The sequence below is a fragment of the Lutra lutra genome, chromosome 10 (genome assembly GCF_902655055.1).
Source record: "Lutra lutra chromosome 10, mLutLut1.2, whole genome shotgun sequence".
In the NCBI taxonomy this organism is placed as follows: Eukaryota; Metazoa; Chordata; class Mammalia; order Carnivora; family Mustelidae; genus Lutra; species Lutra lutra.
Genome location: NC_062287.1, coordinates 79,674,167 through 79,695,247, shown reverse-complemented (window position 1 = coordinate 79,695,247; position 21,081 = coordinate 79,674,167). Strand labels below are relative to the sequence as shown.

At 38.5% G+C, this 21,081-nt stretch overlaps 1 protein-coding gene across 2 annotated transcripts in view; it reads right to left on the bottom strand.

The window, feature by feature from the left end:
- Positions 1–21,081, bottom strand: part of ANO3 (anoctamin 3) — a 419,176-nt gene that overhangs the window by 253,104 nt on the left and 144,991 nt on the right. The window contains exon 1 of one of the 2 annotated variants that reach the window (XM_047690760.1): positions 20,277–20,482. The exons of the other annotated variant lie outside the window; for it this stretch is intronic. Coding sequence (XP_047546716.1) covers positions 20,277–20,322 — 46 coding nt within the window. The 5' untranslated portion in view covers positions 20,323–20,482. Of the gene's footprint in view, positions 1–20,276; positions 20,483–21,081 lie in introns of those variants that run through there. 2 annotated transcript variants of the gene reach the window in all.

The following is a 21,081-nucleotide window of genomic DNA, read 5'->3' as shown; positions in this document are numbered from 1 at the left end:
ATGTCCCATGCCTTTCATGGTTTTGGAGGATTAATGCATTGAACCCATATTAATTGTACACCTAAGAAAATGACTTTCTATTTGACAAAGATCAGTATATTATGATTACTATAAGTCATGCTTAATTATTTGTTTCTATCCTATCATACTGCATAAAGTAAGGCAGGATGTATTTAAGTGGTGATTTGGGATTACTATTTGTCTCAGAATCAGGAATGGGATAGGAACAGGAGAAAAGAAAAGAGTGAAATACGTTGCAAGCTAAGTCTAACGTTACGATGGGAAGAAGAGATGGGATTAAATATTAAATGAGTGGTATTTTTTGAGGGATATTACTGAACTAGGAGAACATCTATACATTTTTATTCATCTCTGCAAACAATACTCAGTGATCAGGGTCAGAGAGGACTATAGATAGATCATAATCAGAGTCTTCTGGCTCAGGATCAATTTCTTGGTCCTGTGGAACACATGGTATTGCACAGGGTATTGTACAATTTATTAGTTTTTAAATAAACCAAATGATATTTGGACTTCCAAGATACTGTGCAAGCAGTACCTGAATTATTGCATAACTCCATCATAAAATGAACTCCCAATTTTTTTTTTTTGCTTTACCCTGATTCTTCTTTTTCCCCACTGTCTGTACATCTTTTCTCTTATAAGTACTATCAAAAAGAGCCTTCTGAGGCTCCTGGCTGGCTCAGTGGGTTAAAGCCTCTGCCTTCAGCTTAGGTCATGATCTCAGGGTCCTGGGATCGAGCCCCGCATTGGGCTCTCTGCTCAGCGGGGAGCCTGCTTCCCTTCCTCTCTCTCTGCCTGCTTCTCTGCCTACTTGTGATCTGTCAAATAAATAAATAAAATTAAAAAAAAAAGAAACTTCTGCTCCTGTGCATTCTTTCCCTCTCTCAAATAAATAAATAAATAAATAAATAAATAAATATCTTTTTTAAAAGAAAAGAAGAAAAATGTACCCCAAGAGATTGATAAGAACAGAACAAATTCCAGCAGCAGAGTGTAAAAGAAGTGATACTGACTTGTTCTCACCATGGGTATAGGTAGAGATGAATTCCAGATTGTATAACAAGTCTGACAAAAAGATTTCATTTCCACATGAACTCTGTCCTGGGAGTGCCATGTAAGGAAGCATTCTGAAGTCAGGCTTTGACTTGCACAAAAGAGGGGGAATGATAATTTAGAATACAGATATTTGCCTTCTCTGTTCTACAGTATCAATACTGCATGCATGCATTGACAGTGCAAGAATCTGAAGTTTCTGTATGGAACTACCACCTTATACTACCTCCTTATAAAAATTAGAAGCTGGGAAATTTTACTGAAAACATTTCCAAAACATTAATATAGGCAGCATATTTGGATTTCGATGCTGGATCAGCATTGAATTATCCCAAGGACAAGGCTGACTGTAACTGTTCTTAAAGCTCTTTGCTTCCTTTCAAAATTTTAAGTGATTCCTTGACCACAGGAGTACTTTTATGATTAAAGCAGGTGTCCAAACTGATGACAGCCAGTTACTTCTTCAATAAAAATGGCTGAGATACTTACAGTGTTTCAACAGAGGTATCAATGGAAAAGAACATAAACCCTAGCAGAGATACCTCAGCAGATGTCAAATTTCACTGAATGTTGTATTTTCAATGGTTAGCATAGTGCCTGAAACACAGGAGGTCTTCTGTTAAGTTTTTGCCCAAAACACATAATTGTGGGGCCTAGGATATGCTGCATCATGATTCCTGGTCCCCCATCATGTCTCGTTCCAGTACAAACAAACTTAGAACTCAATATTCACATCCAAGTGAGATAGCAACGAATGTTAAAATCCAGATTTGAGAGGGTAGGATAGACGATTCACTAAAGGGAATGGGTATTGCTGGAGAAGGTGGTTCAGAGAAGCATGAGAATGGAAGGGAGTCTTGCTGAGATGGTAAGAAAATCTTCATAGATTGTCACCATCCTATAAAAAGTGAGGTATAAGCTGTAACAGAACTTTTGAAAGACTCTTTGTTGATATCTCTGCTGTATCTTATAACTGACTGAATTTCACAAAGGACCAAAATCCTTCCCCTTTGCACTGTGTACAAAGATCATATCCTGACATGTTTACAGTAACTATTCATCAATGTGCTATTTTTTCCTAATCCAATTTCTTCAGTGTAACTCATGATAGAAAGAAGCTACTCTCCCTACACCTAGTGTATCTCATGGTACACTAGCAAGTCCATAGGAGTTAATCTCATGTTTGCCACATATTAGCTATGTGGTCATGTGCAACTTCCTTAACTTCTCAGTCTGTTTCCTTATCTGCGAAATAGACTTTTGTCTCAAAGTGTTAACATAAGATTTATGTGATAGAACACATATACAATGGCTAGCACACTGATGGACACACAGTGGGCTCTGAACTATTATCAGCTCCTTTCAGCCACCTTGGTAAAAACCTCTATAGAGAAAAAGATATGCACCCACATTGCTCTGTTCTAGCTCTTGTTCTAGCTCTGTTAAGCACCTGTCTTACATTACCAAATGCTCAGCTTATGTTACTACATAAACTATCTGTCATGCTATGCCTCAATTTCCTTACTATAAAATGGAGTGGGTAGTACCTTCTTTGATGGATTTCTGAGAATTAGATGGGTTAATGAATATCAAGTACACAGTGATGAGCCATCTTCAGTAAGCTCAATTACAAGCCCTCTGTGTTTCAAGACCGCTATCTTTAAAAGCCTTCAATGAACACATGATAACATCTTTTCATTTACTGAGCAGTTAAATAAGATTTAAATCTGACAAAATATTCTTGGAAGAAATAAAATTCAAATATATTAAGCTTTATATCTATTGAATATCTTTCATATCAAGGATTTTTAATTAGGCTGAAGAAATGAATATTAGATAATTTCAAAGAAGCCTTGATTGTCACAATTCCAGTTGGCTAAAAAACAAAGGGTTGTTCTTCAAGATTCAGTCTGAAGCAGAGAAAAGTTCAGAATCTCCCCATCCTTTTTTTTTTACTTTTTGATATCAAATCATGCCATTCCTAAAGACCATACAGTACTCAAGCACCCTGCAGGACTCCGATTATATAAAGAAAATTATAAGAATTAGGTCTTAAACATTATATTTAGATAGAATTTTCTCAGGCATACTTCATTATTCAGTTATACAGTGTTTTTAGGGAGAACAAATTAAGTTTTGCAAAACATGATTTTATATGGACTATGGACTAAAGTAACTGCTTATTTGTGACTTAAATTCTAGAGTACTCTTTTCTAGCTGGGTATAAGTGCCTGTGAGTGGGTGATTTCTTCACATCTGGTAAGAGTTATGACTAACTGCAAGCTGTTCAGCGTGGTACATACCACCAACTCACTTGTCTTGGAGCAATGTGTGAGAAATAGAAAAGCATTATTCAAAATATGAATGCTCCAAAGGAGGCATTATACCAAAGATAGTATTTTAAAAGACAGTGTTTTCCTCAGTAAGGAAATTTGAATTTACTGCTTTACCCCCAATTTTCTTGTCTATGGTCAGTGACTGACATCTGAAAGCTATTTCTCTTTTATTATAGCAGGCCATGATATATTTTATAATATATAAAATATGGTGAAGAGAAAGATGTAATTTGAACCCTTTCTATATAAAATTCTTTGTAATTATCACTCTATACTTTCATTTCATGAATATCATTTGGTGAGCAAAATATCATAAACAATCAAAAGTTGTTAATGCTATATCAGAAGTAAATATAAATTCAGAGACTAAAAGTCATGTGAATCATTTTTTGATAATTCTATTTTTTAAATTTATACCTTATGTTGAAATTTGTAGATTTAACATGATTAAAAAGAAGTAAGTCTAAGTACTGGACTATAAAGAAAAAGTGTTAAACTTGACTTTTCCTGACCTATGTTTAGTAGGAACATTTATTCTACAAACATAAATTATACTGGAATGTCTTAGAACTTCTTAAGATCAGAAAAAGTAGCAAAAAAATAGAGGGAGGAGTCAAGATGGCGGAGAAATAGCAGGCTGAGACTATTCAGGTAGCGGGAGATCAGCTAGATAGATTATCTAAAGATTGCAAACACCTACAAATCCAACGGGAGATCGAAGAGAAGAAGAACAGCAACTCTAGAAACAGAAAATCAACCACTTTCTGAAAGGAGCTGTAACCATGGTGGAAGTGAAGTCTGGTGCCAGCGGGATTGTGATCAGCACTGCTATGGGTTGACTTTGCCTCTCTGTGAGTGGCAGACTAAGAGGTCACTGGAGATTTGTCAGCTTTAAAAACAAAACAAAACAGGGGAGGAGTCAAGATGGCGGAGAAGTAGCAGGCTGAGACTACTTCAGGTAGCGGGAGATCAGCTAAATAGCTTATCTAAAGATTGCAAACACCTACAAATCCAACGGGAGATTGAAGAGAAGAAGAACAGCAATTCTAGAAACAGAAAATCAACCACTATCTGAAAGGTAGGACTGGCGGAGAAGTGAATCCAAAGCGACTGGAAGATAGACCGCGGGGGGAGGGGCCGGCTCCCGGCGAGCGGCGGAGCAATGGAGCAAAATCAGGACTTTTAAAAGTCTGTTCCGCTGAGGGACATCGCTCCAGAGGCTTAACTGGGGTGAAGCCCAGGCGGGGACAGTGCGGCCTCAGGTCCCACAGGGTCACAGAACATCGGGGGTGTCTGAGTGTTGCAGAGCTTACTGGTATTAGAGCGGGGAAGCCGGCTACAGAGACAGAGCCGAGGAGTAAGCTCCAAACTCAGGGTTGCCTTGAACCGGTCGCAGGCTCGGTCAGCTCGGAGCGCGGCCAGAGGCCAGGGTGATGGGAGTCATTGGGCGCTGTTCTCTGGGGGCGCACTGAGGAGTGGGGCCCCGGGCTCTCGGCTCCTCCGGGCCGGAGACCGGAAGGCCGCCATCTTCATTCCCGTCTTCCAGAACTCTACGGAAAGTGCTCAGGGAACAAAAGCTCCCGAAAGCAAACCCAGCAAACCTGAGCGGATTACTCAGCCCGGCCTGGGTAAGGGCAGTGCAACTCCGCCTGGGGCAAAGACGCTTGAGAATCACTACAACAGGCCCCTCCCCCAGAAGATCAACAAGAAACCCAGCCAGGACCAAGTTCACCTACCAAGGAGTGCAGTTTCAATACCAAGGAGAGCGGCGGAATTCCAGAGGAGAAGAAAGCAAAGCATGGAACTCATGGCTTTCTCCCCATGATTCTTTAGCCTTGCAGTTAATTTAATTTTTTTTTCTTCTTCAATTTTTTTCTCTTCTTCTGCTAAATTTTTTGAACTTTTACCGTTTTCTTTTTTAACGTTTTTTAAATAGTTTATCTAATATATATATATATATTTTTTTTCCTTTTTATATTTTTTATTGGCTTTCTTTTTTTAATAGTCCCTTTTTTTTTTTTCTTTCTGAACCCCTTTTTATCCCCTTTCTCCCCCCTCACGATTTGGGATCTCTTCTGATTTGGCTAAAGCATATATTCCTGCCACCCTTTTAGTATTTTACTCGCTCCTTCATATACTCTTATCTGGACAAAATGACAAGGCGGAAAAATTCACCACAAAAAAAAGAACAAGAAGCAGTACCAAAGGCTAGGGACCTAATCAATACAGACATTGGTAATATGTCAGATATAGAGTTCAGAATGATTCTCAAGGTTCTAGCCGGGCTTGAAAAAGGCATGGAAGATATTAAAGCAACCCTCTCGGGAGATATAAAAGCCCTTTCTGGAGAAATAAAAGAACTAAAATCTAACCAAGTTGAATTCAAAAAAGCTATTAATGAGGTGCAATCAAAAATGGAGGCTCTCACTGCTAGGATAAATGAGGCAGAAGAAAGAATTAGCGATATAGAAGACCAAATGACAGAGAATAAAGAAGCTGAGCAAAAGAGGGACAAACAGCTACTGGACCACGAGGGGAGAATTCGAGAGATAAGTGACACCATAAGACGAAACAACATTAGAATAATTGGGATTCCAGAAGAAGAGGAAACAGAGAGGGGAGCAGAAGGTATATTGGAGAGAATTATTGGAGAGAATTTCCCCAATATGGCAAAGGGAACAAGCATCAAAATCCAGGAGGTTCAGAGAACCCCCCTCAAAATCAATAAGAATAGGTCCACACCCCGTCACCTAATAGTAAAATTGACAAGTCTTAGTGACAAAGAAAAGATCCTGAAAGCAGCCCGGGAAAAGAAGTCTGTAACATACAATGGTAAAAATATTAGATTGGCAGCAGACTTATCCACAGAGACCTGGCAGGCCAGAAAGAGCTGGCATGATATATTCAGAGTACTAAATGAGAAAAACATGCAGCCAAGAATACTATATCCAGCTAGGCTATCATTGAAAATAGAAGGAGAGATTAAAAGCTTCCAGGACAAACAAAAACTGAAAGAATTTGCAAATACCAAACCAGCTCTACAGGAAATATTGAAAGGGGTCCTCTAAACAAAGAGAGACCCTCAAAGTAGTAGATCAGAAAGAAACAGAGACAATATACAATAACAGTCACCCTACAGGCAATACAATGGCACTAAATTCATATCTCTCAATAGTTACCCTGAATATTAATGGGCTAAATGCCCCAATCAAAAGACACAGGGTATCAGAATGGATAAAAAAACAAAACCCATCTATATGTTGCCTACAAGAAACTCATCTTAAACCCGAAGACACCTCCAGGTTTAAAGTGAGGGGGTGGAAAAGAATTTACCATGCTAATGGACATCAGAAGAAAGCAGGAGTGGCAATCCTTCTATCAGATCAATTAGATTTTAAGCCAAAGACTATAATAAGAGATGAGGAAGGACACTATATCATACTCAAAGGAACTGTCCAACAAGAAGATCTAACAATTTTAAATATCTATGCCCCTAATGTGGGAGCAGCCAACTATATAAACCAATTAATAACAAAATCAAAGAAACACATCGACAATAATACAATAATAGTAGGGGATTTTAACACTCCCCTCACTGAAATGGACAGATCATCCAAGACAAAGATCAACAAGGAAATCAAGGCCTTAAATGACACACTGGACCAGATGGACATCACAGATATATTCAGAACATTTCATCCCAAAGCAACAGAATACACATTCTTCTCTAGTGCACATGGAACATTCTCTAGAATAGATCACATTCTTGGTCCTAAATCAAGTCTCAACCGGTATGAAAAGATTGGGATCATTCCCTGCATATTTTCAGACCACAATGCTCTGAAGCTAGAACTCAATCACAAGAGGAAATTTGGAAAGAACCCAAATACATGGAGACTAAACAGCATCCTTCTAAAGAATGAATCTGTCAACCAGGAAATTAAAGAAGAATTGAAAAAATTTATGGAAACAAATGATAATGAAAACACAACGGTTCAGAATCTGTGGGACACAACAAAGGCAGTCCTGAGAAAATATATAGCGATACAAGCCTTCCTCAAGAAACAAGAAAGGTCTCAGATACACAACCTAACCCTACACCTAAAGGAGCTGGAGAAAGAACAAGAAAGAAACCCTAAACCCAGCAGGAGAAGAGAAATCATAAAGATCAGAGCAGAAATCAATGAAATAGAAACCAAAAAAACAATAGAACAAATCAACGAAACTAGGAGCTAGTTCTTTGAAAGAATTAATAAGATTGATAAACCCCTGGCCAGACTTATCAAAAAGAAAAGAGAAAGGACCCAAATAAATAAAATCATGAATGAAAGAGGAGAGATCACAACGAACACCAAAGAAATACAGACAATTATAAGAACGTACTATGAGCAACTCTATGCCAACAAATTTGACAATCTGGAAGAAATGGATGCATTCCTAGAGACATATAAACTACCACAACTGAACCAAGAAGAAATGGAAAGCCTGAACAGACCCATAACCAGTAAGGAGATTGAAACAGTCATCAAAAATCTCCAAACAAACAAAAGCCCAGGGCCAGATGGCTTCCCGGGGGAATTCTACCAAACATTTAAAGAAGAACTAATTCCTATTCTCCTGAAACTGTTCCAAAAAATAGAAATAGAAGGAAACTTCCAAACTCATTTTATGAGGCCAGCATCACCTTGATCCCAAAACCAGACAAGGATCCCATCAAAAAAGAGAACTACAGACCAATATCCTTGATGAACACAGATGCAAAAATTCTCGCCAAAATACTAGCCAATAGGATTCAACAGTACATTAAAAGGATTATTCACCACGACCAAGTGGGATTTATTCCAGGGCTGCAAGGTTGGTTCAACATCCACAAATCAATCAATGTGATACAACACATTAATAAAAGAAAGAACAAGAACCATATGATACTCCCAATAGATGCTGAAAAAGCATTTGACAAAGTACAGCATCCCTTCCTGATCAAAACTCTTCAAAGTGTAGGGATAGACGGCACATACCTCAATATTATCAAAGCCATCTATAAAAAACCCACCGCAAATATCATTCTCAATGGAGAAAAACTGAAAGTTTTTCCGCTAAGGTCAGGAACACGGCAGGGATGTCCGTTATCACCACTACTATTCAACATAGTACTAGAAGTCCTAGCCTCAGCAATCAGACAACAAAAGGAAATTAAAGGCATCCCAATCGGCAAAGAAGAAGTCAAACTATCACTCTTCGCAGATGATATGATACTATATGTGGAAAACCCAAAAGACTCCACTCCAAAACTGCTAGAACTTGTACAGGAATTCAGTAAAGTGTCAGGATATAAAACCAATGCACAGAAATCAGTTGCATTTCTCTACACCAACAACAAGACAGAAGAAAGAACAATTAAGGAGTCCATCCCATTTACAATTGCACCCAAAACTATAAGATACCTAGGAATAAACCTAACCAAAGAGACTAAGAATCTATACTCAGAAAACTATAAAGTACTCATGAAAGAAATTGAGGAAGACACAAAGAAATGGAAAAATGTTCCATGCTCCTGGATTGGAAGAATAAATATTGTGAAAATGTCTATGCTACCTAAAGCTATCTACACATTTAATGCAATTCCTATCCAAGTACCATCCATTTTTTTCAAAGAAATGGAACAAATAATCCTAAAATTTATATGGAACCAGGAAAGACCTCGAATAGCCAAAGGAATATTGAAAAAGAAAGCCAAAGTTGGTGGCATCACAATTCCGGACTTCAAGCTCTATTACAAAGCTGTCATCATCAAGACAGCATGGTACTGGCACAAAAACAGACACATAGATCAATGGAACAGAATAGAGAGCCCAGAAATAGACCCTCAACTCTATGGTCAACTCATCTTCGACAAAGCAGGAAAGAATGTCCAATGGAAAAAAGAGAGCCTCTTCAATAAATGGTGTTGGGACAATTGGACAGCCACATGCAGAAAAATGAAATCAGATCATTTCCTTACACCACACATGAAAATAGACTCAAAATGGATGAAGGATCTCAATGTGAGAAAGGAATCCATCAAAATCCTTGAAGAGAACACAGGCAGCAACCTCTTCGACCTCAGCCGCAGCAACATCTTCCTAGGAACATTGCCAAAGGCAAGGGAAGCAAGGGCAAAAATGAACTATTGGGATTTTATCAAGATCAAAAGCTTTTGCACAGCAAAGGAAACAGTGAACAAAACAACTGACAGAATGGGAGAAGATATTTGCAAATGACATATCAGATAAAGGGCTAGTGTCCAAAATCTATAAAGAACTTAGCAAACTCAACACCCAAAGAACAAATAATCCAATCAAGAAATGGACAGAGGACATGAACAGACATTTCTGCAAAGAAGACATCCAGATGGCCAACAGACACATGAAAAAGTGCTCAACATCACTCGGCATCAGGGAAATACAAATCAAAACCACAATGAGATATCACCTCACACCAGTCAGAATGGCTAAAATGAACAAGTCAGGAAATGACAGATGCTGGCGAGGATGCGGAGAAAGGGGAACCCTCCTACACTGTTGGTGGGAATGCAAGCTGGTGCAACCACTCTGGAAAACAGCATGGAGGTTCCTCAAAATGTTGAAAATAGAACTACCCTATGACCCAGCAATTGCACTGCTGGGTGTTTACCCTAAAGATACAAACGTAGTGATCCGAAGGGGCACGTGCACCCGAATGTTTATAGCAGCAATGTCTACAATAGCCAAACTATGGAAAGAACCTAGATGTCCATCAACAGACTAATGGATAAAGAAGATGTGGTATATATACACAATGCAATACTATGCAGCCATCAAAAGAAATGAAATCTTGCCATTTGCGACAACGTGGATGGAACTAGAGGGTATCATGCTTAGCGAAATAAGTCAATCGGAGAAAGACAACTATCATATGATCTCCCTGATATGAGGGAGAGGAGATGCAACATGGGGGGTTAAGGGGGTAGGAGAAGAATAAATGTAACAAGATGGGATTGGGAGGGAGACAAACCATAAGTGACTCTTAATCTCACAAAACAAACTGAGGGTTGATGGGGGGAGGCGGGTTGGGAGAGGGGGGGTGGGGTTATGGACATTGGGGAGGGTATGTGCTATGGTGAGTGCTGTGAAGTGTGTAAACCTGGCGATTCACAGACCTGTACCCCTGGGGATAAAAATATATGTTTATAAAAAATAAAATTAAAAAAAAAAGTAGCAAAAAAATAGAGTCAGATTGGTATATGCCTTTTTTTTTTAAATACACACTATAGCAAGTTATCCTCTAAACATCCCTACCAGTTCCAATTTACATAGAAAAAAATGGGAAATTTAGAGAAATAAAAATGTTGGCAAAAATCATACATTATAAATCCTAAGAAGCATAATTTTTTTAAACATTTAATTATTTATTTTTGAGAAAGAAAGAGAGCACATGGGCAGGAGGAGGGGTAGAGACAGAGGGAGAGAAATCCTCAAGAAGACTCCCCACTAGGTGTGGAACCCCATGTGGGGCCGATCTCAGGACACTGAGATCACAACCTGAGCCCAAATCAAGAGCCAGAAGCTCAACTGAGCTACCCAGGGGCCTCAAGAAGCATCATTTGAATCCAAGCTGCTTGACATCTCCACTCAAGTTCTTGACCATTTATCTCTCTCATTATAAGTCTGAGGCCATCTTATGTTACTATGTTCAGTCAGTAGTCAAGGTAATTCTAGGCAAGTACAGTATAAATGCACCACTCTCTGCAAGTACACCACTGTGTCTGCTAAGATCCACCGGTTCACGGCTAAACATCTTTTGAATAAGTCCAAGTTGAGCTAATGTTAGGGAATTAGAGTCACTTTACCGAAAAGGGAAAAGAAGTTGAATTTTTGCAATCAGCTAAACTTTGGGAGAATTATTTGAAAAATGCTTTGGGAAATGTTGATATAACCAAGTGGACAGTAGAGATTATGTAGGCAAAGAGAAAAACCCTGTGCTGAGTAATGGGCAACCATTAATCTCACTGATTTGAAGTTAGGATAGGGAGCTACTAGTGTTTTACAAAAACATTAGTCACCAAGTATTGAGCCTACTATATAAGCAATCACTGTAGAAGGAATTAACCGTACCGAATTGCTAATTCTCATGACATTTCCACCTCTGGATAGCTACCTTAGTTCTGCCACTCCTACTTGTATGACCTTGAACACTAGCTTTTCTATACTTCAGTTTCCTCAACTGTGAAATAAAGTAACAGATATGTCTCTTTATGAAGATTAAGTGGGATACTATAAGCAATATACTTTAAACAGTGTCTGGAAAAGAACACACATTTAATAATAGTATTTGTTATTCAGAGTTCATAAGTAAGGAAATTAAAACACATTGAAATTAGCTTGCCCATGGTCACTATGTGAACAGTCTTAAGATTTGAACACAATTATGTGATTTCATATTATGCTTCTTATTTCACATAGTGTTTTCACCATGACTTTAAATTATGGCAATGAATTATTTAAAAAATAAATAAATCACCACAAACCTAATGCACATCTTCCCTATATGTAAATCAAGAAGAACTATAAAGTTTTACAATGTATTTTACTTTTAAGGCCCTGCTCTGAATTATTTCATTATGGGAGGGTATGTGTTAAAGCCCCCTTATTTTTCAAAAAGTTATACAGTAAAAAAATAGGACCTAAAATACCTACAGCAAATATAAGGAACTGACAGCATTTGAGGTATTTATAAGGGTCAATATAGAAGAACTGAAGGCAAAGTCTGAGAGCTCTTCTCTACAAGTCATATAACTCATTTGCTGAAGTGTCCAGTAAATGAGACAAGGCAGTAACTCTCATTTAGAAGTTTCCTCATACCTTAAAAAGGAAGGATTGGGGATTGTAGTTAATCTAGAGACACACAAAAGTTATATTTTCTTAGGACTAAATGCTTGTATTCATCTAAGTCTAGGATCTACAAAGTTTACCTCTACTACTAATAGAGAATACCTATTCATAACCTGCTGTAGCCCACACACTTTAATTCATTATCTCATTCAGTGCTTACACGGTTACTATTTTATAAAAGTTTTTCAAATGGGCTCAGTTGTTCGAACCCTGTAGGATGGATGCATGCTTGCTAAAGACACAGATTCCTAGTCTCCTCCCACGGAGGGAGAAGAGATTATAAATCTGGAGGGACTGAAGAATTGCATTTAACAAGAACTCCAGGTGATTCTTCAGATCTTGAAAATTTGGATCTTCTAATTGGAAAACCTGAGCTAAGGTAGATGAAACAAATTGCTCAAGATACCACTGAGTGATGGAAACACAGTTTAAACTGGACCTTGTACATGTATCTGCAAAGCCTGACCCCTTGCCCCCTGACTAAATTGCTGTTAAATGTGCTCGAAAGCCAAATATAAGATAGGTACAATTTTAGGGAGTGCTGGGTGGCTCAGTTGGTTAATCATCTGCCATTGGCTCAGGTCATGATTCCTGAGTCCTGGGATTGAGCCCTACTCAATTGGGGTTAACCAATTGAGCTCTCTGCTGAGAGGGGATCCTGCTTCTCCCTTCTCCCCACTTGTGCTCTTTCTCACTATTTCTGTTGCTATCACTGTCTCTCTCAAGTAAATAAATAAAATGTTTAATATATATATTTATATCCATATTATATAGATATAAATATATGCTTTTACATAAATACATTTTTATAAATATATACACACACACAATTTTAGGAGTTGACAGATGTCTTTTGGTCAGCCTATTAACTTTCTAGAAATGTAATGCTAAAAAGTGCACCTAAGACTAATACAGTGCATTTAAAAAAACAGTTTTCATGTCCACCCAGTTTTATGCATGGGGAAGTCCTCTCCTCCAATGCCAACTTGGTCTCAGTGCCAGTGAGGATGTGAATAGAGGGACTCGTGTTTTGGGACCCTGGATCCTGCATTTGGTTCTGATTTCTCATGTGCCTGCTGGGTTGGAACAAATCAGAATTTAAAGTAAATGCTGCTTTGCAATGCAGTTAGTTTAACAGTTAAGGTAGTGACGTGAAGGGACAGGTAGGTTTGTTGTACCAGAGCACTACCTGCTGGAATATGATTTCACATTTCTATAACTTCTGATGAACTACAGAGTCAGAAGGTATCATAGACATTATCCCATCTAAAGTTCTCATTTTACTGAAACCACATAATGGACAGTGAGCTATCCATGATGTAGCTCAGAAATCACTGAAATCTGCCTGGAACTCTGATAGTTCAAATGGGAGTGAGCAGCCTTTTAGTTGCCTCAGTTGTTTTGCTTTGTTTAGTTTTGTTCCGTCCTCCAGAGAACTTGGAGCAATTAGGCTTCCTTACTTCCTTATGGAATGCAGAACAATTAGAAGGTAGACCTCGGAGTCAGGGAGGGCTGTGTTCACCCCTCAGTTCTGTCACTCATTAAGACCTAATGAGCTTCACCTCAAAGAGCTACACCTCAATTCCCTTACCTTAAAAATAGGAAAAATGATACATCTAACTACTAAAGGTTTAGTGAGCATCAAATATGAAGTGTACTTTTAAGCTTTGGGGTGAGTAGTATCTACACTGTATTTGCTGTTGCTGCTGCTGGTATAGTGGTGGTGTTTTCATTATCCTCCTCTACAATCCTGAGAGGTGGGGATGACCACCCACGGATCTGGATAAAGAACCTATGGCTCAGAAAAGGCAAATTCCCAAGTTACAGATATAGTGACAGAATTCAATCCCACGGAATTCAAGTCCATGTTCTTTTCATCAAGGTACACCTACTTAACATTAATCTACACACTTTACCTTAATATTTTCTAAACATCTGCATAATTATAAAATACTGAAAAAATAAACAGAAAGAGGTCAGGCTTTTTTTTTTTTAAAGGTTTGGGTTCTTTTGAGAAGTTGATTTATATAATTATCAACTCCCAATATATATATATATATATTTTTTTTTTTTTTTTTCAGTAACATCCATGGGCAGAATAGAATGTTAAATCCTTGATTCAAATGAAGACTTTAGCTCCTTAGAATCCTTGAGAAATGTGATGTTTTGGGTAACTGAACTTCTAGATAGCTTTGAAACACTCATATTTTTATCTAATAATTATTTTGGATGGAATTTCTTTTAAATGTTATCACTTCTCTTCACTCCTAAGAGGATATCTATTTATCACATATTTTATACTGTTTTTACTAATTCAAAGTCATCATTTTAAACCTCAATATTCTTACTTTGAAGTGACACAGTAATTTTTCTGAGCCATTGGATGTACACAGCATTTTTAAAGAAATGGTCCCAGATGGCTGCATAGTATTCCCTTGTAAATATATAGACCACATCATCTTGCCATTTGCAAGGACCTAGATGGAACTAGAGGGTATTATGCTGAGTGAAGTAAGTCCATCAAAGAAAGACAATTATCATATGATCTCTCTGATATGAGGAATTTGAGAGGCAGGGCGGGAGGTTCGTGGGGGGAAGGAAGGGAAAAATGAAACAAGATGGGACCGGGGAGGAAAACAAACTGTAAGAGACTCTTAATCTCAGGAAACAAAATGAGAGTTTTTGGGGTTGGGGGAAGGATAGGGTGGGTGGGTGATGGACATTGGGGAGGGTATGCGCTATGGTGAGTGCTGTGAATTGTGTAAGACTGGTGATTCACAGACCTGTGAATTTAATTAACATTATATGTTAATTAAAAAAGAAAGAAAGAAAGAAAAGAAATGGTCCCAGACACATGAGTTTCCTATTTGGATAGAAATTTCTCTACATTCCCTTCGTAGTTGGGCTCTCCCCCACTGGGAGATTAACACTGGGGAACTAGAGTTGTAAATATGTAGGAAATCTACAGAGGAGGTAAAGAAAGAGAAGGGTGAAAATTAAGAGACAGAGTAGAAAGACCAGAGGAATTCTCCATTAGATTCAGTGCCTAATCCTTTGTGATCAGGCTGATAGTCAGCACCAGCCTGAGAGAAATACAGTTTCTGATCCCAAAATATCTCCCCCCGAATTTTTTTCTCCTATGTGGCAGGAATTTTTTTTTTAAAAGAGGTGATGCCTTCTCTTTTCATAAATAAAAGAATCAACTGGCAAAATACCAGGGATAGTCAGTACACATGTGTGAATGCATTTCTGTCAATGTATAAATGGCTCCAGATTTTTTTTTTCTCATTTTACCAGGGGCAGAGCATAGGAAAGTCCTAGATCCTAAAGATATGAGTGAGAGGAAAACGAGACTTAAACAGTGGATATCAGAGATTCTGAAACTAGGTATTCCCCTCAACAATGTCCCTTCAGGGTGTTGGGAACTAGGAACTGAACACAAAGCAGGATGGTTGCTGAGAGGCTTCCCAGGTGGGCACCTGCCATTGCAAGTAGTCTATTTTGAGAAAAGAAAAAGAGAGAGAGAGAATACAAGTGCTTTGTGGTTTGCAGATTCCCAAGTACATGCAAAGATTATTATTATGATTAAGCTACTTTTTGAGTAGGAAGTGTTTGATTCCATGGAATTATTAAAAACACTCTTTTCATGTTTAACCAAATGTCCCTTAGAATAATGATGAATCACTTAACAGCTTCAGCTAATCCCATTAAGCCCAAGCCTTTTAGGACAGGCTGTGTTTGAGGTGACCTATGGTTTCCCTCAAAGTCTTGCTGGCTGTATTGGTAAATAACAGCCACCACAAGCCAGAGCTCACATTGTCCTTTTCTTGCTCACTTTTGCTTGACACATGAATCCATCCTCAATCAAGTGAACAGAGCAAGCCAGGCTGGGAAGCACAGTTGGACTTTCACCAGATATCACTGCTGACTTGCCAGCTAATGTGTTCCTCCAATATGTGCGGAGGCAAAGGCAAAAACACAGTCCCAGTTCTCTGTAAACATGATACACTCCAGTGTAATCTTGAGACTTCAGAAATAAACTGTGGAATACTCTGCCCCCCTCCCCCGTTCTCCCATTTTACTTCCTATTTATTAAGCCTCTTAATAAAACAATGTAAATTTAATCAAAGTAGAATAAAAAATTATTAGAATATAAAAAATTAAAAATATATGTAGGTCTCTTCAGAAAACAAAACTTAACTGGCATTGTCAATAAACAATATGTCAACATCTTCCTAGAAGAATACAGAGTTTCCTATATTTACATAAAGGTTGTGTTTAGCAAACCTCTCAGACTTCCTACTAAACAAAGTTTTCTGAAGAAGACTTTTGCAGTAATAGGTTCATGAATGAAAGCATTCTTGACAATGCCATTCCTAAGAACCATATCTGACATATGGCAAGAGCTTAGTAAATATGGGTTGAGTGGAGAGTGAATAAGTACAATTTATTTGCAGTGAAATTTTGAAATTATGAAATGAACATCCAAACTTACTCTATGGGAATTTTTGAGAGGCTTTCCTGAGAAATGGGCATGGGAGTTGCGTAGTTTGTGACTGTAAATCAAGACTATTGCAAGGAATTATTAGATGATCTGAAGTCTCATTTTCCTTAAAAATACCCCAAAATAACAAAAGTGAGACAAAGTAAAATAAAGGTAAACAACTTCTAAGGGAACTGTTGAGGGTGTTGTTGTTGTTTTTACTCCTAAGTAGTCAAGAAAAAAAGCAGATGGGCCTGGGAAGAAGAATAGCCATTATTACTTTTTTATTATTATTATTAATTATTCACTATACTTATGGGCCCCAATCTGTGCGCCAAACTGCTGAACACATTAGGGGTTTGCAATGTAGATATTATCTTCATTTCACAGAGGTAGTAACTGAAGTTTAGAGATCTTAAAGAAAAAAAACTTGTAAGTAGTATATGTAGAATTAAAATGCAAAGCTGAAAATGAAGATTGCAGATTAAATTAATGGAGAAATCTGGATTTTCAGATAGTATTTCATTTTACAGAAAACAATTCTGGCATCTCTTAGATTTATTGAAAAACACTGGTTACTCGATTAGATAGATATTACTATCAGTGAGGGAATTTGGATCAGGGTTTGATTAGATTACTATATAGTTCTACATACTACATACATTACTACATAGTTCTCCTGGCTTGCTGAGAGTTTATTTTACTTATTTTTTTAAAGATTTTATTTACTTATTTGTCAGAGAGAGAGAGACAGAGAGAGCACAAGGAGAGGCAGAGGGAGAAGCAGGCTCCCCACTAAGCAGGGAGACCGATGTGGGATTTGATTCCAGGAGCCTGGGATCATGACCTGAGCGGAAGGAAGATACTCAACCATCTGAGCCACCCAGGCGCCCTGCTTGCTGAGAGTTTAAATAGAGAGTGTGTCTATTTTTCAAGTGATAGTGAGCATTTTTAAAGTCTTACACTAATGGTGTTTTCTGAATACTCCATGCTCTTTCTAGGTATTATAGAGTTGAAATCAAAATAAAAAACAAACCTTAATTTCACTTGATTAAAACAAAAAGTCATCCCCAGAAACTGGTTTACTCAGCTAAATCCATCCATCCATCCTTCCTTCCTTCCTTCCTTCCTTCCTTCCTTCCTTCCTTCCTTCCCTCCTTCCTTCTTTCCTTCCTTCCTTCCTTTCTTAGATTTTATTTATTTATTTGAGAGAATGTGGTGAGGTGGAGAAGATGGGGGGAGGGTCAGAGGGAGAAGCAGACTCCCTGCTGAACAGGGAGCCCAGACTGAGGAAGAAGAAACGGGGCTCCATCCCAGAACTCTTGGGATCATGACCAGAGCCAAAGGCAGGTGTTTAAGCTACTGAGCCACCCAGGTATGCCTAAAATATTTCCTGTGAACTGAAAGCAAGGGCCACCTTCACATTGCCACCTGCCCTTCCCCAAGGAACAGAGAAAGAGAAGTCAAAAAGGCTGGAGGGGTCAGGAGTCGACTCTTTTCAAAGAAGTAGAGTCCAAAGAAATTAAACACTTTGCTCAAGGTTTTTAAGCTAGTTACAAAGGCAAGCTTGGTAATTAGAACCCCATAGAGTTCCAGCATATTCTCCATTTTAATGTTAAGTTTTCAGGTTAATGTTATGCTGAAAAGCACCCCTAAAAGCTTTCTGTCTCAGGCTTCCTGGATCAGAAAGCATCTAAAATCTTATTTTGCTTCTTCTTTGAAAGATTAAAGTAGCTAATCCTCAGTTTGTTACATCTTTTTGGAATGCCCATTCATGGTTAAGAAGCAATTAACCAGAACCACCTTATTGGTGCTTCCTTTCCTATCCCTCCTCCTCTCCACATTTATCCTTCTGCTAAAGTTGTTTTTTGTGCCAAAAAGTAAAAGACTTGAAAATAATGCTCATAATGCATCATAAAGGAAACCAAATGTTTTTGGACAGTATGAAGAACAAAGATTTGTACAAATTTTTATGACTCACTTTGAGCAATCACAGGTGGTCCTTAAATTGGCAGTTGTTAGCTTCTAAAAGCAAAATATGTATCCATACATAATAATAAGTTGTGTGGGGACCATTTCAAGGTTCCAGGTTCCAAGAATGAGTCACCTATAGCCATGCATCAGAGAATATTAATTGTATGAAGCTAAGGTAAAGTTCCTACCATCTTTGTCTTCATTCTTAAAGTGTACATGTGTTTAAAGTAATGATTAAAGAGAACATGACTTCTTGAAACAATTTAATTCTGTTTGGAACACTTAGATTTGACTTGGAATGGCACACTATGTGAAATTTTTGTCTAACCAGACAGTATTTCATCCCACTCCCAATTTCAACATATTTTTTTTAAAAGAACCTAGAGAATTTGGACTGTAACAGAGTACAAAATTATGGAATTTGAAGCTCAATCAGTCCCATATTCTGCCTAATGCAGGAATCCCTATTAGATTATCCCTGGTATGTCCATCCAAATTTTTCTTTAAAATAGTCAATGATCTATACAGAAACAATTGTTGACTGTAGATAGATAGATGGACAGATAAGAGTATAGATAATAACATAAGTAAATATTCACTTCACTATGAATGAGCCAAGTTACCATTCTAGAATTCACGTATCTTAGGTACCTGTGGTCAACTTGGCATAATTGCCATCACCATTATTAATTCAATAAAATGGTAATTATGTTATTTAATACATGTTTTTGGACCAACTGCAAAAAATTGGAAATATGCCTAAACATAAACATGCTCTAGAAAAATACTTTTCAACAAAATAGGGAATAAGGACCAAAGAATGAAGATAACTAGGGATATTTCTTGATTTGATTATGAGCATAGGTACTCATACCACTGCATCCAGGGAGAAACATGAAGGAGAAGCTAAGAGAGATAAACAAAGCCCCCAGAAGAGGAACCTACCAACAATAACAAAAGCCTGAAACCCAGAATCAAACATAGGATTTGGGCAAAATTAAGTTTTCCAAGAAAGTTTCAGAACCCTTTCAACAGGCCAACTTCTGGAACTGTCCAAAAATTCATTTATCTAGGACTGTGTAAAAGCATCTCAAATAAAGAGATTTATTCATGTGAAGCTTCTTAGCGATTTGAATGACAGACTGGGGCAAACATGATCCAATATTTCTGTCCTCAACTCAGAGCACTACTGGGCTGGTAAAACAACCCTTACTCAGCTGGTTTACTGCAATGCAATGAAACAGTCTTAGGAGAGAGTACATTAAATCAAGTCCCTGAAATGACGAATTCCGCTTCTCCCTGGGACCGTGCGGAGGCTCAGAAATCAGACTCATCTTGGATGCAGAGTAAAGAAGCATTTTTTTTTTTTTTTAAACTTCACAGAGTTCTCCACCTCTGCGTCGCATTAGCCTGGAAAGGATGCTCCTACACAACTGCAAGGGCATGCAGCGGGGGACGTGACGCCCTTAGGGAGGGGGGACCAAGATTCCAACTGACCTTTTTGCTGTTTAAAGGACTGAATCGAGCCTGAGTGGTGGACCATTTTCACTCTGCGCGTCCCCGCTGGGTTCGGAAGCTGTCCGAGAGGAGGCGGAGGAATAGGAGCCAGACTCTCTAAGAGGCTCCCGGGAACCACACAATCCCTGAGCCTCCGCGAGCGCGCTGCAATCCAACACCTGCTTTAGCCGGCACTTTGCTCCGAAGGCTGCGCGCCCACCGTTGTTATGGCAACGCCGGAGGGCGGTCCAGCGTCCAGCTCCCCTTAGCGGCTACTCGAGGAATTAACCTCGCATCCCCAGAGCGTCCAGTGCCGCAGTGTGGGTGGGTGTTGCGTTGGGTTTGCCTGGCAAGGGAGGGGAGGACTTTTTCTTAGCGACTATAAATAAATCCGAGCAAATCTCTGGAGCCACTAAGTAATTACCTCTTTTTCAAGTTTTGAGTCTGGTTATTATATTGAGGCACAGTTTTGATTTCCTAAAAGTTGGTCTGTAAATACTGGCACTTACAGAAGGGCAAAGCTGATCTCGCCTCTGAGAGAAATGAAGCAGCAGATGGAGAGACGTTTCTGTCTTTCCCTCTCAAACTCGAGCATAGAAATATGGATAACTTTCACTTAGCCACTAGAATGGTTTTATTAGATAAGTTATGTTAAATGTCTAGCACATTACATGCGAGTTATCCTCTTGTATTTGAGCTATTGAGGCCTCGAATCATACGATAGTGACACTGGACCATTTATTTACCTACTAAGTAACAGGTGTTGAGAAGACACTATCTACCATCCTAAATGTAATCCTCACAA